Below are 13,108 nucleotides of genomic sequence, written 5' to 3' on the forward strand. Positions count from 1 at the left end.
TCAAGATCTATCATAAAGAAGATACTTCAGTCTGAAACCAACCACGAATGGAAAAAGGTATCGATATTCCTGCTAACCGTATTGTTTTCGTTAATACCTTGGAGTGAAGAGAGCTTGCCCATCCTCTGTTCTGATAGGATGCAACCGCAACAAAGGGAAAAAAAAAACGCATGCCAATCTTATGTTATGGCACATGCGAAGAGAGAAGGCCGTGCTAACTCGGTGGAAGCTGGGAGCACAGTACTAAGTCCGTTGCAACGGTTCAGAACTATGATGTGTCGATTAAGAGCAGCCGGATTCGTTCGCGGCCAGCCCGTTGTCCGAAAGGCAGTAGGAACATAGTCTTTTTATGTATATCGAGGATCGTCCTTAACAACGAACCTGTTGACTCGAAAAAAAGTCTGTAGTTCCGGATTGGGTTTGTTCGTGCTTGCCGTCCTCTAGTCCCGCTATCTATACTGATGCGCGTTTGCACAAGCTCGGTTATACATCGTTCTTGACTCGTTAATCTCGGTCTGTACTCCTATGCGTAGCGTCATTTAAGTTTACCCCCGTAAGGCTGTTCAGCTTCAACTTTCTGATCAACATCATCATTCCAATCTCGAAGCTTCTCGCCCAGAACATACCTTCAAGAAAGAACAGAGCCAGAATGCAGCTATATGTCTGATCCAGTTCATCCGCGAGCGTGCATTATAGCTGATTAGAGAGAAAAGGAGTATTTGAGCATCGCCTGGAAGGGACCACCGCAAAAATGAGCAAAGAATCGGCATTGAAAAGAATGCATGTACACTTGGAGAAAAGAGAAAGCGGGGGTATGTAGACCAGACATTAGAGGCCTGATGAGAAAGCGACAGTGGGTCATGCCAGATGTTCCATTAGCCGACCTCAGGCGGTCCAGCAGGTCTGTCTTTTGGCTCGCTTCCTTCGTCAGATGGGTGACACCCTTGTCTATAGGATGTGTCGTTGCTGGCAGGTTGGCCTACGCCGATCCCACCTTGAAAGTCATGCTCATCGAAGGTATGCATAATACCTCATCTGCCTGTACATTCTGTGGCATTCTCTCTGTGCGTCTGTCCAGGAGGAGCCAACAACCGAGATGATCCTTGGGTATACAGGTAAGTTCGGTGACTGTTCGCTTCTGTCGTAGACTAAGCTACGGTTCACCAGACCAGGAATCTTCGTCAAGAATATGCAGCGGGACGGGATGCAAGTTACAATCGCCCTCGTAACAACGCAAATGATTTTGTATTGGCATCTACGAGTATACCAAGAATTACGTCGTCATACCCAAGTTAACAAGAACATAAACGTTCGCCGTTACAATGAGGAGCCAAACCGCTGCGCCCAGCAAGATGGTGGGTATGCTGTTACTGAAATTCACGGAGCCTCCATTGTCATTTTCCACCGACATAACGCGTTTGTGACTGGTCAACCACAAAAGGGGAAAGACAATGAAGGGCAGAACGATAGATAAGACGACCTGGGATGCGACCAGGAGGGTGTCAATACCGCTTCTGCCTATTGCTATAGCGACGGTGAGCGCTGGTACAAGGGATAGAAGACGGGTGATAAGCCGCCTGAACACGGGTGACAGGCGAATGTTCAGAAATCCCTCGGACACGGCCTGACCTGCCACAGTGGCGATGAGGGATGAAGACTGGCCGGAGAAGAGGAGAGCGACGGCAAAGAGGGTGGCAGCGGATGGAGAGACGGCGGTGCGAATAAGGTCATACGCGTCAAAGAGGGAGGCAGAGTGGGCGGTGGCGGGATGGATGGCGCTTGCGAGGATGAGGATGAGGGAATTAATTACGACCGCAAAGCAGAGGAGGGAGAAGACAACATCGGCGATGCCATGGTACAAATGTAGCCTGATGAAAGAGAGCGAGTTGCTAGTTGATGTCTGCGGTGGGGAAATGTGTGACATACGGAAGACGGACCGGATCCGCTGTCGGAGCATGTCCGGTTTCTCCTCCTCCTTCTCGACAGACTGGGCTGTTACACGGTCCTGTGTTGCTAGAGCCGAGCCGAGGAAAAGACTGTGTGGCATGACCGTCGCTCCAAGGATGCCCACTGACGTATACAGAGCTCCGTTTTTGAATATGTACTTTGAAGGTACATACCCAAGGAAAGCGTCGGGCCAGTGGACGTTGACGCGGGCAATGATGATGCACATGCAGATGAGGACAGCAATCACCAGTGCAGCGATAATAACTTCGAAGACGCGCACGGGTCGTCCGCGAAGGGGATCACCGAAGGCGAGGATGAGAAGGACGTCAAAGGCGGTGATGAGAACGCCGTGCCATATTTCGAGGGCGGGAAAAAGCAGGCACAGGGCAATTGCAGACCCGAGCAGCTCAGCCAGGTCTGTCGCTACGATCGCCGTCTCCGAGATTGTGTATAGAGGGTATAGGAGGAAATATCGGGTTAGAGGGCGAGGATAAAGCAATACCCGGCAGTGCGAAGCCAAGTCAACGCCAGTTACGCATCCCAGTCGATGAGACGATACCTAATCGACGAGATCAGTACGCATATACCCAGCTAACGAACTGCCAACACACCTGAAAGAACACGGCAATCAGTCCAGCTAAGAGGACAACAAAAAGCAGTCGATAGCCGTACGACGACCCTGCTTGCAGATCAACCCCCCAGTTTCCTCTGGAACAAGACGCTAGGTCGTCAAGAGCTGGGAAAAATCAGGGAAAAAGGCACTCACGGATCAAAATACGCTACTGCACAGACCAACCCGACACCTGTGTGCTTTTTAGCGTGAATCCAAAGCGTCGTCGAAAGCGATTTGACAGTGATGGCCATTGAGGTCAAGATGGGGGGTGGCTGCGGCCATATACAGGACCAGAATGGGGTGAACCAGAGAGAAGGAACCCAGAAATGTGGAATTCATGACGCCTCCGCGAAACGAGTTAGTGGTAGACCGCAACCTTGCCACGTGATGTCCCGAGGATGTGTCACTCCGGGTGTTTTAGGGATTTCGCTCGGAATATCCATGCTTCCGGAGCGTCGGGATTCCCCGTTTTGGCTGTTGGCGGCTAGGAACTGGCGCACGACCGTGTGGCTTGTGCCTCACGCTGGACCAAAATATGGCGAATCACAGCCTCAATGTATATATAAAGATAACAAGGGGATCCGGTAGATGATATCTTGGACGAACACACTTCCGGTACCGGTACTTTCGCCGACGGATGACAGTTTTGGCACAGAGTCACAGAATACCATCTTTTTACCAAGAAATGGGTACGGTAGAACCGGGAAAATGCATGCGTTGGTTTGAACTGACGGCAAAAGAAAATATCGACGTGATTTGCCGTTGGGCTCGACCTTGCATCCAACTTTATGGTCGCCGTATCGTTCTTGCGACCTGAACAATCTCTTGGTAATACCCGGTGAGTATAAATCCGATTGCAGTGACGTGAATTGCAGATCGTGAATACGATTAACTAGTTCACCCGCACTGGCTGTCACAGAAGAAAGTTGTTAGTAGACGTCTTAGTAACTCCTGTCAGTCTCGTGTTTGTCTCACCACTCTCAGTAGGATTTCTGACTTGATATTCGGTTATGACCGCATTGTGGCAGAAACACAAATTAGTAGCGTCGCTGCAGTCACCTCGGGGAAATCTCAGGGTATTGTCGTGGTCTGACTGCGGCCCGACACATACTATAAAGCTAGCCAGTTTCATCTCCTTCATCCCCATCCTTCACCATGAACAACACAAACCCATATGATGATCCTGCCATCCAGCACGCCCTGCAGCTCTGACCACGAGTATGTATACGGGTGGCATGTGTGATATTCCTCCCGACGAGTGTTATCTGTATTTCCGTGACGCAGACTTCTTCTTCTGTTTATTCACAGTTGTATAACCCCTCTACAGTTCTCTTAATTTTTCCGCTACTACTCAAGGCGACCTCGCCCGCCTCCACAAGGCATGCGACCCAGCCCCGTTCGGACGCAGTAATGAGACAGTGCTGGATGAGATATATCGCAGGGCACAGAAACTCGATCTTTCGTACTTTGCTACTTCCATGTGATCAGAGTCGAGTCATATAAGCTTAATGTCTACGGTGAGGCAAAATCTCTCGCTCTGATTTCGACTACTCACTGACACTCTTGTAGGCGAAGGCGCTCTCTTCAAGGCACACAAGGATACTCCGCGTGCTCCGAACATGTTCGGCTCACTTGTCCTCGTGTTCCCTACCCCACACATGGGTGCGGCGCTCACTCTCAGACACAAAAAAAGACTTCGAATCCTATACCTTTGACACGGGCACTATTCTTGCGAACAGCCCCCCCACCTCTCCCTCGATTGCCTATGTCACATTCTACAGCGGCGTCGAACATGAGGTTTTGCTTGTGATTTCTCGCGCGCGCATCACGCTCACGTATAACCTTTACTTTGAACAAGCTCCTAGATTTTTCGGCGTGCCGGATGCCAAGCATACAATACTGAGGGACTCATTGAAGCGATTGATGGAGGATGAGACGTTCCTGCCAGATGGCGGCTGCCTAGGGTTTGGGCTGAGGCACCAATACCAGCTGGGGCATGATGGTTCTGTCCAATCCCTTGCTGGGAACTTCGAGGGAAGTGACGCAGCGATTTACTCGGCGTGCACAGAACTCGGGCTGAACGTGATGCTGCAAGTGTTGCACAAGGAAGAAAACGGAGAGCGGCTCTTTCTGAGTAGGGAGGGACCATCTTTTGATCTCGAGGTGGAGGATATCGATGATGCGATGGCGGAGTCTATGGACGTAGTTCAAGAGGAGTATGGGGAAGGGATGGTATGGGTTACCGATGCAGGCCAGAACTTGAATGTGGTCGCGTATGGGAATGAGGCGTCGTTGGCGTACATCTATGGTGACGTCTGTTTGCTTGTTGAGTGGGAAAAAAGGAACTAACGCGGTAAATAACGGTTTAACAATGTGTATAATCGTAGTATCGCAATAACTCTAATTCTCTTCAGACTCGGTAGTATTCACTCTATAAACAATCCGGAAATTCATCGCTTGCTCTGCAACCCCTGTAAGCTATGCTGCATCTTCTGCGATTCTTCGCTGATATATTCCACGGTGTATTTTAGGGTCCGAGAATTGTGTGCGACTCACTGGCTTACTATGGAAAACTGTCCGTCAGTCAGCGATAATTTTCGGTTGGGGTCGGCATTTAAATCCAAAAACAATCCAAGCGGAAGTTGGCAATTCCCCAAAGTCCCCGCTTTGTACCTACTATTTTGTGTGAACTAATAACGTGAAGCTACGATTCATAGTGTTGTGCAAGGTGCACCAGCTTATCGAGTGATAGATAAAACCAAAATAAGCTCTATACTGCTGATTGGTGTTGCAGATGGACCGATATCCGGTCCCATAGTGTTTTTTTGTACAAGTCATAGAACTTGGACAGAACCATCACGACCGTTGGACCACTTCCATGGCCAACGGCCAACTATGTCTTCTTTGCTTGCTATGTTATCTTTTTCTCAAGGCTTATACTCTTAAACATGATTTTTGAATTTTGAACTATACGCGTGTTTTTTTCCGAGGAAGTCGAGGTATCTCTGACGTGTCAACTCTTTCTAGGTACCCAAACGCCTATAGTAAAATCTCTGCGACTCACTTGAAGATGATCCAGCTGTATGGCAGACTCATGCATCGGTCAGCCATCTTCTTCTGATCCAAATTTGCCCAATCGCGCATCCACGCGTTTACTGTTGACAGTTCATGAAGAAGCGGCGAGACAGACTCCAAAGGGATATGTCCCTATCCAGTCGTTTTATTCTCAGGCATCCCTCATGATTATTGAACACTCTGCCTCATTGGCTTGTTAGACTTGCTGTCATCTGTGATGCTTCATTTGTGCCACCTGGTAATTCCTTTGTTCCGTGTCACTGGGTCCTGACTTCGTAACGACGGCGAGGACTTCGTAATCGGGGGTCTCGGTCTTCTTCACGTACGGAACAGCTTGCTGTCATGATTTTCTGCCGATGATTTCTCAGAAAACGCGCCCCACGACTTGTTGAAGTCATCTCTATCCATATTCCACGTTAATGTCTCCGTACAACTGTAGCTCTGCGTCTTTCTCTGGTATTTCCCGCATCATGTTTCGGTGATAGCTATCCGTGACCTAACTCTTGACGAGGCCTCATTCAAGAAGGAACCCTGACGGGTCGTAGTCCGAATCATTTCCGAAACTTTGGAGTCCTCTTTTCTTTCCTAACGATGTATTTTTTTCATGGTTGCCATTGGGTGGACCGCGCGTGTGCCTCTCTGTTGACTCAGCCTTGCAAGCCGTCTTATCAATCCCTTATCAGATAGCGATCTCGGGTCCATCGCTGCATAACTCTTTCGGATTATCTGTATCTAATTTTAGCCCAACTCAGCATGAATACTTACCTTCCTAAAGATTTCCCCGTCTGTATTCCCTGCTCTTCCTTTATGCTCCTGATGCTAGGAACCTCAAGCTACCGCCTGGCAATCCCCAAAAGTAGCTGATCCTCCCACCTCATTTCCGTTAAAGCACCACTTTGCGTGCCAACTGGGATTCCTGCCAGTTATCCTTCACCTGCTAATATGCCCCCGCCCAACTCTTCCTATGTGTCTTTGGCAACATCGCCCAACCTGGATCGCAACATTCGGGTTGCTCGTGCTGCAGAATACCCCAAACAATATTGGTACCTCATTGCCAGTTTCACTGTATTAGTTTCTCTCTGTCGTATCCTATCCCTGGTGTATGCATACACTCGCAGGTCCCAGGGTCGGTCAAAGGTCTGGCGTCTATTCTCCGCGATTGTAAATGTCTTCCGTATCCTCGCATTTCGCTGGACGATCCCTTTGGGTCGTTCACATATTATGAATCTTGCGGAAATCTTTCTCGGGGTTATATACTTGGCTGCCATGCTTATATGGACCTTGATTAATAGTACGCCGCTCCGTCATCTTCTATCTCAATGCTTGCGTACTAATCGACGTGCAGCGACGGCCACAACAGGGCTCAAATTTGATCCGAACTATTGGGCGAACCGGGCTGGGACAATGGCTGCATCACAATTCTCGCTACTCGTCGCGTTAGGTATGAAAAACAATATCGTATCTTGTGAGTCCATGTCTACTCTCTTATCCGCTTCAATGAGTTGACTTTTAATCACGCAGTTTTAACGGGGGTTTCATTTGAGAAGGCTAGTAGTAGCTTTATGTTTTTCTTCTTTTTCTGAGACTGATTTTTCGTTTCATATAGCTCAACATCCTCCACAGGACAGTAGCAAGAGCACTATGTGTGGTTGTATGGGTACACGCATCAGGAAGGGTCGGTATTTTTTCATATCATATGTAACGCATCTTTCTGACCCTCAAGGTAGATAAAGCTCGGGTTAGAGAAAAAGTCAGTCACGGTGACACCATGGCCGCTATTTACCCTCTAAAGATAATCTTCTAGGACAATAAGCCCTTCATTACTTCACGAAGAGCGGTGGCTTCAATGCGGCATCCTGACCATTACCTCTCTCACAGTTTTGTCGATCTTGTCCATCCGCCCCCTCCGTAGTGCCGGTTACGACATCTTCAAAATTGTACACTTTATATTTGGATTGTGAGCGGTCTATTTCATCTCCCTGAGCTCGTCAATAAAGAACGCATTCCAGGATATTCCTTCTCGGCGCATACTTCCATATTCAAATTGAGTCCCAGTATGACTGTTGTTACTATGTCCGCCTTTGTGATCGTGACTGCCTCCTCTTTAAGGTTAGGTCACTACGTTTGGCCTGCGATAGTCCTCTGGGCTCTGGATCGTGTTATCCGTTGGGGCCGTATGCTGCTATTCGTGCAGTTTTCGTCCCGTAACAACGCCTCTGTCGACGTTCTATCACCACACTTCATACGTGTGATCGTCAACAAACCCAGGTTCTTCTACTGGAGCCCAGGACAGTGCGCCTATGTAACCGTTCCAAGTATCGGTCTGGTAGCGCACCCGTTCACTATATCGAGCGTTGACACGAGGAACGAGGAGGATAAGCTAATCTTCCTCATTCGCGTCCATGATGGATTCACGAAAAAGCTTCTGCACCACGCTGAAAACGGTCAGAGGATGAGGCTGCTGCTTGATGGGCCGTACAGTTCTCCACCAGTGACAAGAGGCTTCGATAGCGTCGTCTTGATCGCAGGTAACTCGTCCCTCGCTTGCATCAGAACTGTGCTGAGTGCTATCTCGCAAGGTGGTACCGGTGTGGCTTTCACGTTGCCTCTCCTGTTGGACTTATTACAGTATGTTACATCAATATTGTTGTAGTCAATCTCACAGATTATACAGGCGAAGTAAAGAAGCGAAACCTCTTCCTTGCACCAAAATTCTCTTCATATGGGCGATCCGCGATGCTGGTACGTTCTCGGCGTCAGATGACTATCATGAAAACTAATGATCGAAATTAAGACCACATCAATTGGATCTCTGCACCACTAGCTGATGCGTTGAGCGATCTTCCTGAGGGATTGGACGTCGCTGTCAAAATCTACGTTACAAGATCTGCTACGCGCCATGAGGAACTAAGTGAGGATTGGGAAGACAAAAGCTATGGAACTGATACGCCCACCTCCGAGAGGCTTGGTGGCAAGAGCATTTTGACGGCGAACACGGTCGTGAATGTCAAAAAAGGTGAACGACCTGATTTTCCGAGCCTGTTGCATGCAGAGATGTCGAACGTCAGGGTAGGGAGGATGGGAGTCAATGGTTGGTCCCTTCTAGCCTGGTTTGGAGGGCCTTGCTGATGAACTTGATATACTTAGTATGCGGTCCATTCGCCCTTACAGAAGGGGTCCGTAATGCCCTCGGAGTAGTTCAAGTCCGTAACGTCATGATAGGCCAATTGAGTATCGTGTTGCACGTTGAGACATTTGGGATGGTCAGCGCCGAAGTTTTATCTTGACATGGATTTCATTGACGTGTTGTCTTCCTGCAGTGAATTGAATCAATCCGGTGTCAGTTACGTGATAGTATGCAAACATGTATTGTACTTTCTTTCCTTTTTGAAGATATATGGCTGGCCAGCTATAATAAGACAAAAACATTGCTGTTCATTTTGGGGCTAATATTGATACAACTATATGTTAGATCTACTTTGGTCGTGAGCGGACGTTATATAGTTCCTACGACTATGCATGCGTGGGTGAGGATAGGAATGGAACAGAAAGAGGGCAGTATTATTTCAGCACTGGGCTGAGTAAACCAAGCAAGAATCAGCGGAGAATAGACATCGAGCAAGCAGTGTACGTCAGTAAGTGAAAGAAAGCGGACGAGGTGGTAAGGCGCGGATATATGCAAGGCAGACATTAAGAGAAATAAGGAGTTGGATAGAAGAAATAGATAGAACTTGAACAAAGACGAATTCAGAGCAACGGTCCGACAACGATTATACGTACACTTTGGCAACAAAAATGACCGATCGCTTGCACTACGATTACCCATCCATGCTGAACAGCTCTCCATCATCGTCCACGTCATCCCGTGTTACAACTGGGCCACTCAAAGGACTCAAGGGCCCACCAGAGGACACAAGACGGGGTCGATGAGAGAAAGATCCCGTTACATTCCTACCGGGACTACCAGTGGACGATGAACCCCTCGTTGCAGCAGCAGCGGAATATGATAGTTTCGAAAACGAGTCCAGCCCATTGTTCCCACTATTTACCCCCGCAACAAGACTTGGCGAAAGACCCGCCTGCCTACTGGACCAGTCGTCGGACGTATTAGTACCGTAAGGTCCTGGGTTGAACACGTTCGTGAGACCTGGTGACATGCTGAATCCACCGATACCAGTAGATCCAGGCGAAGCGACGGGAATGGGTGGCTGCGCGTGAATGCGGGAATACCCTGCAGCAAGACCTTGAGGAAGACTCTGACCTGGTGCATGAGCATGTAGAGCGCGTGCATTGGGAGACATCAGGTGTAGATCTTCCGGCTGGTGTTGTTGTGGCTGGCTAGGTATTGGACGACCGCTAGGAAGATAGGTGTCTTGAGAGGGATTAGGATTGGGGGCGTGAGAATCGTAAGCTGCCTGGCGTGATGAATTGAAGCTAGAGAGCTGGGAAGTACCGCCACCTGGTCCCGACTGTAAGTAATTTGATATCCCAGCGGCGGTGGCGCCTGGCTGGGAGAAGATGGGATTGCTGGTGTTGCGGATACTACGTCCCGAAGCTCCCAAGGCCGAGGAACTGTTCTGTTTTTTTGACTGGAAATAGTGCTGGTGTAATCCAGGCAAGAATGCACCACTTGCATTGCTTGGCGCCAAAAGCGACTCCCCATCGCCAAGTGGATCATACGAACGACCGCCAAAGCCAGATGCCGCCGACGTGAATGAGGTGGGTGCACCATTGCCAAATCCAAGACGCGTAGGGGATGATGGCAAGCCGGCCGGAACAGGCGGAACAGGTGGGGCGCGCGAAGCGTCTGACCAAATGGAGCCCACGTCACTGAGTAACGAAGGAGCGGGAACAGAACGCGAGTGACGATGTCCACTCGTCACCACTTGTGGTCCATTAGGAATAGGAACACCTAATCCAAGCTGACTGTCCCGATGTAGAGTTTCTGTCTGCAATCCTTCACTCTGCTGCATCTTTCTTCTGTTGATCTCTTCGGTCGTCAGCAGCTCCGAGAGCGACCCAGGCAAGAACATTTCCCCGTCCGTCACCTTATCTTCACCTCGTGAATCGTCATCCAAGTCAAAGTCCCCACGACCGAACGCATTCAAGTTCGAGCTGGGAACATGGCTGGAAGAGATGCCGCCAACGTCAGCATTCCAGGTATTGCGACCTCCGAAGCTACCGCCCATCGTTAGACCTGTACCGAGGCTGGCAGCCAGACCAGCTCTTCCTTGCTCTCCAGGATAGTTGAAAAGCACCGAAGATGTGTGTGGAGCAGAAAATGGGGACGAAGACGTGAAGTTGCTACCATTGAGATTCCTTTGAGCAGGTGATGTTCCTGGAGAGAAAGTACCGATGCCATTGCCGTTTACGCGAGAATGGGGTGACGCAGCGTTGGGGCCTGCACGAGGTGGTGAACCAATCGGACCAAAATCGATGGGAGGTTTGTGTGGAGACAAATTCGTTCGTCGAGGCGTGGACACGGGAAGGCTGCCGGGGGAGGAAGAACTTCCGTCAGGCTTGGACGGTTCTTTTGGTGCAGGCGCAGTAGGGATAGTAGGAGTAGCATCTGCCTGAGCCGAAGCGGGAGGAGTCACGTCGGAGTCTGGCTTCCTCTGGGCTGGAGCATCAGACAACTTGGACGCTTCCTCCAAAGCACCAAAGGATGAGAAATCAGTGTCCTTGAGAGCCGGCGCTGGCGCTGACGGAGATATACTGGCTTTGAGCGACATAGTAATGGGTGGTCTTGACGATGGCAAACCACGGTTAGGCGCAAGCGAGGTACGGGAAGGAGGTACTTGGCTATCTTTCCTGCTACCCCGACCGCCCTTCTCTCTCCCACCACCTGCAGCCACCTGGGCAGCCTTTTTGTTCTTCCTATCCATGGTCATAGGTTGACCAGGTAGAATATGAGCAAGTGCACACTTGTGGCCAAATTTGCAGTTGCCCTTCACGAACCAAGCGCAAGTATCCTTCTGACCTCCCGGCTCTTGAGAAGCATGCGAGAAAGGGCAGGATGAGCCGGCGGTGCATGAGCCAACCTTGAAAAATTTGCAAGGTACATGTGAGAGATCTTTGGCTATTCGAATGAAAAAAATGAATATTTTGCGGAAGAAAGGAGGATCAACGCCGCACCTTTCGACGACGACGACTTTGCTTGCTTAGACCCTTTCTCGGCTCTGTCCTCTCTGTCTCGCTCCTTCTCTTTCTCAGCGTCGAGATTGGACGACGAGTCGCTACGGTCTCCAGCCATGATCTGGATATTTTACAGGCGCAGTGCAGTAATCGCAGAGGGGATAAAAAAGTGATAACGGCGAGGTGTAAATAGAAGAGATGGGGTAAGCGGGTGACGTTTCTGCCGTGTAGAGCAATACAAGAGGAATACAGGGTACAATGGGACCAGCGAGAGTCGAGGCGAGAGCGGTAGACGGACCAAGAAAAGCAAGAACAGGCACCTGAGCCGTCGCGCAAAACAGGCCACGTGGGATTAGGTAACCCTTTTTCGGCCGAGTAACCAGACCACCGTGCAGATCCTGCATTCTGGTCAACGAGCTGTATTTCGGCTCGTCGTCTGTAGGTGCCTATATAGAAAACTAATGTGGTGCTACACCTATCTCACTTCCTCATTCCTGGCCTTGTTTCCGTGGATGCTGACCCCAAAATACCTACAGGCTGGACACATGAATGCTTCCCCAGAGTGCCAGTGACGGACGGATCCACTGTAAGAATATAAAGAGGGACGAACATTCTGTGGTGGATCCGTCTCATTCATCCATACTCATCGTTTTCAGCCTGAGCTAGGCTCATCACTACTTTAACTGTTAGGCAGTAGGTGATGATGATATTTGTTCTATTCTGTGTCTTGATAACCCTATTCTAGATCCCTCAGAGAAAGTAATTTCTGAACTACTTTGACCGTATTTCCGGGAGAAGAAAGGCTAGGATGCCATGTAGTTGTCCCATTCGAATTTACCGTGTTCGACCGTTTCTCGGTCGATCCAAAGCTCTCTCTGGCAACCCTGACGCAAATCTTCATTCATTTTCTCAGCGATCCATGGATTTAGACGGTTAATCAGCCACGCCGAGTTTCTTTGACAAGTGTTCCTCCTGCGCAATTCTTCCTTTGTGGGACTCGGAAGACTCGGTAAGAAAGAGTCGTGCGAACTTGCCGATATGCCTACGTGTTGTGATAGTAACTGTTACGAAAAGACAGTGTCCGGGCCCATTGGATCGACCGCGTTTGCTTTGCAAGAAGCGTCAATGAACCCGGCTCACCGGCCCGACTCACGGATGTCGATGACTAGGCCGCATCTGCAATGCTGCGCGATGCTAGGTGGAGTCTGGACAAAGCCAGCAAACTATCCAAGGCCGTTCCGGCGCGGAAAGTATTGGATATTTTTGCGCATCTATATATTTAAAGTCACCAACGAAGAACGACTCGACGCGTCCTCAGAACCTACTCAGTGCTTACTG

At 49.6% G+C, this 13,108-nt stretch overlaps 6 protein-coding genes across 6 annotated transcripts; 4 read left to right on the top strand and 2 right to left on the bottom strand.

Moving 5' to 3' along the window:
- Positions 1–860: 860 nt before the first annotated feature.
- BT62DRAFT_1003128 (uncharacterized protein) lies at positions 861–1,229 on the top strand (the record flags this gene model as incomplete). The annotated part of the gene is made up of 3 exons (XM_043176904.1): positions 861–1,017; positions 1,079–1,115; positions 1,148–1,229. The coding sequence occupies 3 exons, from the start codon at positions 861–863 to the stop codon at positions 1,227–1,229; spliced, it is 276 nt and encodes a 91-aa protein (XP_043041910.1).
- Positions 1,230–1,273: 44 nt separating this feature from the next.
- On the bottom strand, positions 1,274–2,811 carry BT62DRAFT_888922 (putative transporter of the NRAMP family; the record flags this gene model as incomplete). The annotated part of the gene is made up of 3 exons (XM_043182975.1): positions 1,274–2,506; positions 2,559–2,655; positions 2,714–2,811. 3 exons carry the CDS (start codon positions 2,809–2,811, stop codon positions 1,274–1,276), a joined length of 1,428 nt encoding a protein of 475 aa, XP_043041911.1.
- Positions 2,812–3,734: 923 nt separating this feature from the next.
- Positions 3,735–4,909, top strand: BT62DRAFT_918050 (uncharacterized protein; the record flags this gene model as incomplete). Its single annotated transcript, XM_043184071.1, is given in 5 exon segments — positions 3,735–3,778; positions 3,888–4,022; positions 4,049–4,077; positions 4,130–4,222; positions 4,242–4,909. 5 exon segments carry the CDS (start codon positions 3,735–3,737, stop codon positions 4,907–4,909), a joined length of 969 nt encoding a protein of 322 aa, XP_043041912.1.
- A 1,668-nt stretch (positions 4,910–6,577) lies between these two features.
- On the top strand, positions 6,578–8,922 carry BT62DRAFT_889147 (uncharacterized protein; the record flags this gene model as incomplete). The annotated part of the gene is made up of 11 exons (XM_043182981.1): positions 6,578–6,926; positions 6,981–7,100; positions 7,157–7,199; positions 7,259–7,333; positions 7,449–7,592; positions 7,645–7,689; positions 7,745–8,163; positions 8,215–8,263; positions 8,310–8,377; positions 8,430–8,726; positions 8,783–8,922. 11 exons carry the CDS (start codon positions 6,578–6,580, stop codon positions 8,920–8,922), a joined length of 1,749 nt encoding a protein of 582 aa, XP_043041913.1.
- BT62DRAFT_705156 (uncharacterized protein) lies at positions 8,921–9,334 on the top strand. Its single transcript, XM_043181950.1, has one exon. The coding sequence runs from the start codon at positions 8,992–8,994 to the stop codon at positions 9,214–9,216; it is 225 nt and encodes a 74-aa protein (XP_043041914.1). The 5' UTR covers positions 8,921–8,991; the 3' UTR covers positions 9,217–9,334.
- On the bottom strand, positions 9,054–12,079 carry BT62DRAFT_945861 (uncharacterized protein). The gene is made up of 2 exons (XM_043187965.1): positions 11,771–12,079; positions 9,054–11,714 (listed from the first exon to the last, which is right to left on the bottom strand). The coding sequence occupies exons 1-2, from the start codon at positions 11,886–11,888 to the stop codon at positions 9,454–9,456; spliced, it is 2,379 nt and encodes a 792-aa protein (XP_043041915.1). The 5' UTR covers positions 11,889–12,079; the 3' UTR covers positions 9,054–9,453.
- Positions 12,080–13,108: the final 1,029 nt, after the last annotated feature.

Source organism: Guyanagaster necrorhizus (assembly GCF_019112545.1).
Source record: "Guyanagaster necrorhizus MCA 3950 unplaced genomic scaffold BT62scaffold_7, whole genome shotgun sequence".
NCBI lineage: Eukaryota > Fungi > Basidiomycota > Agaricomycetes > Agaricales > Physalacriaceae > Guyanagaster > Guyanagaster necrorhizus.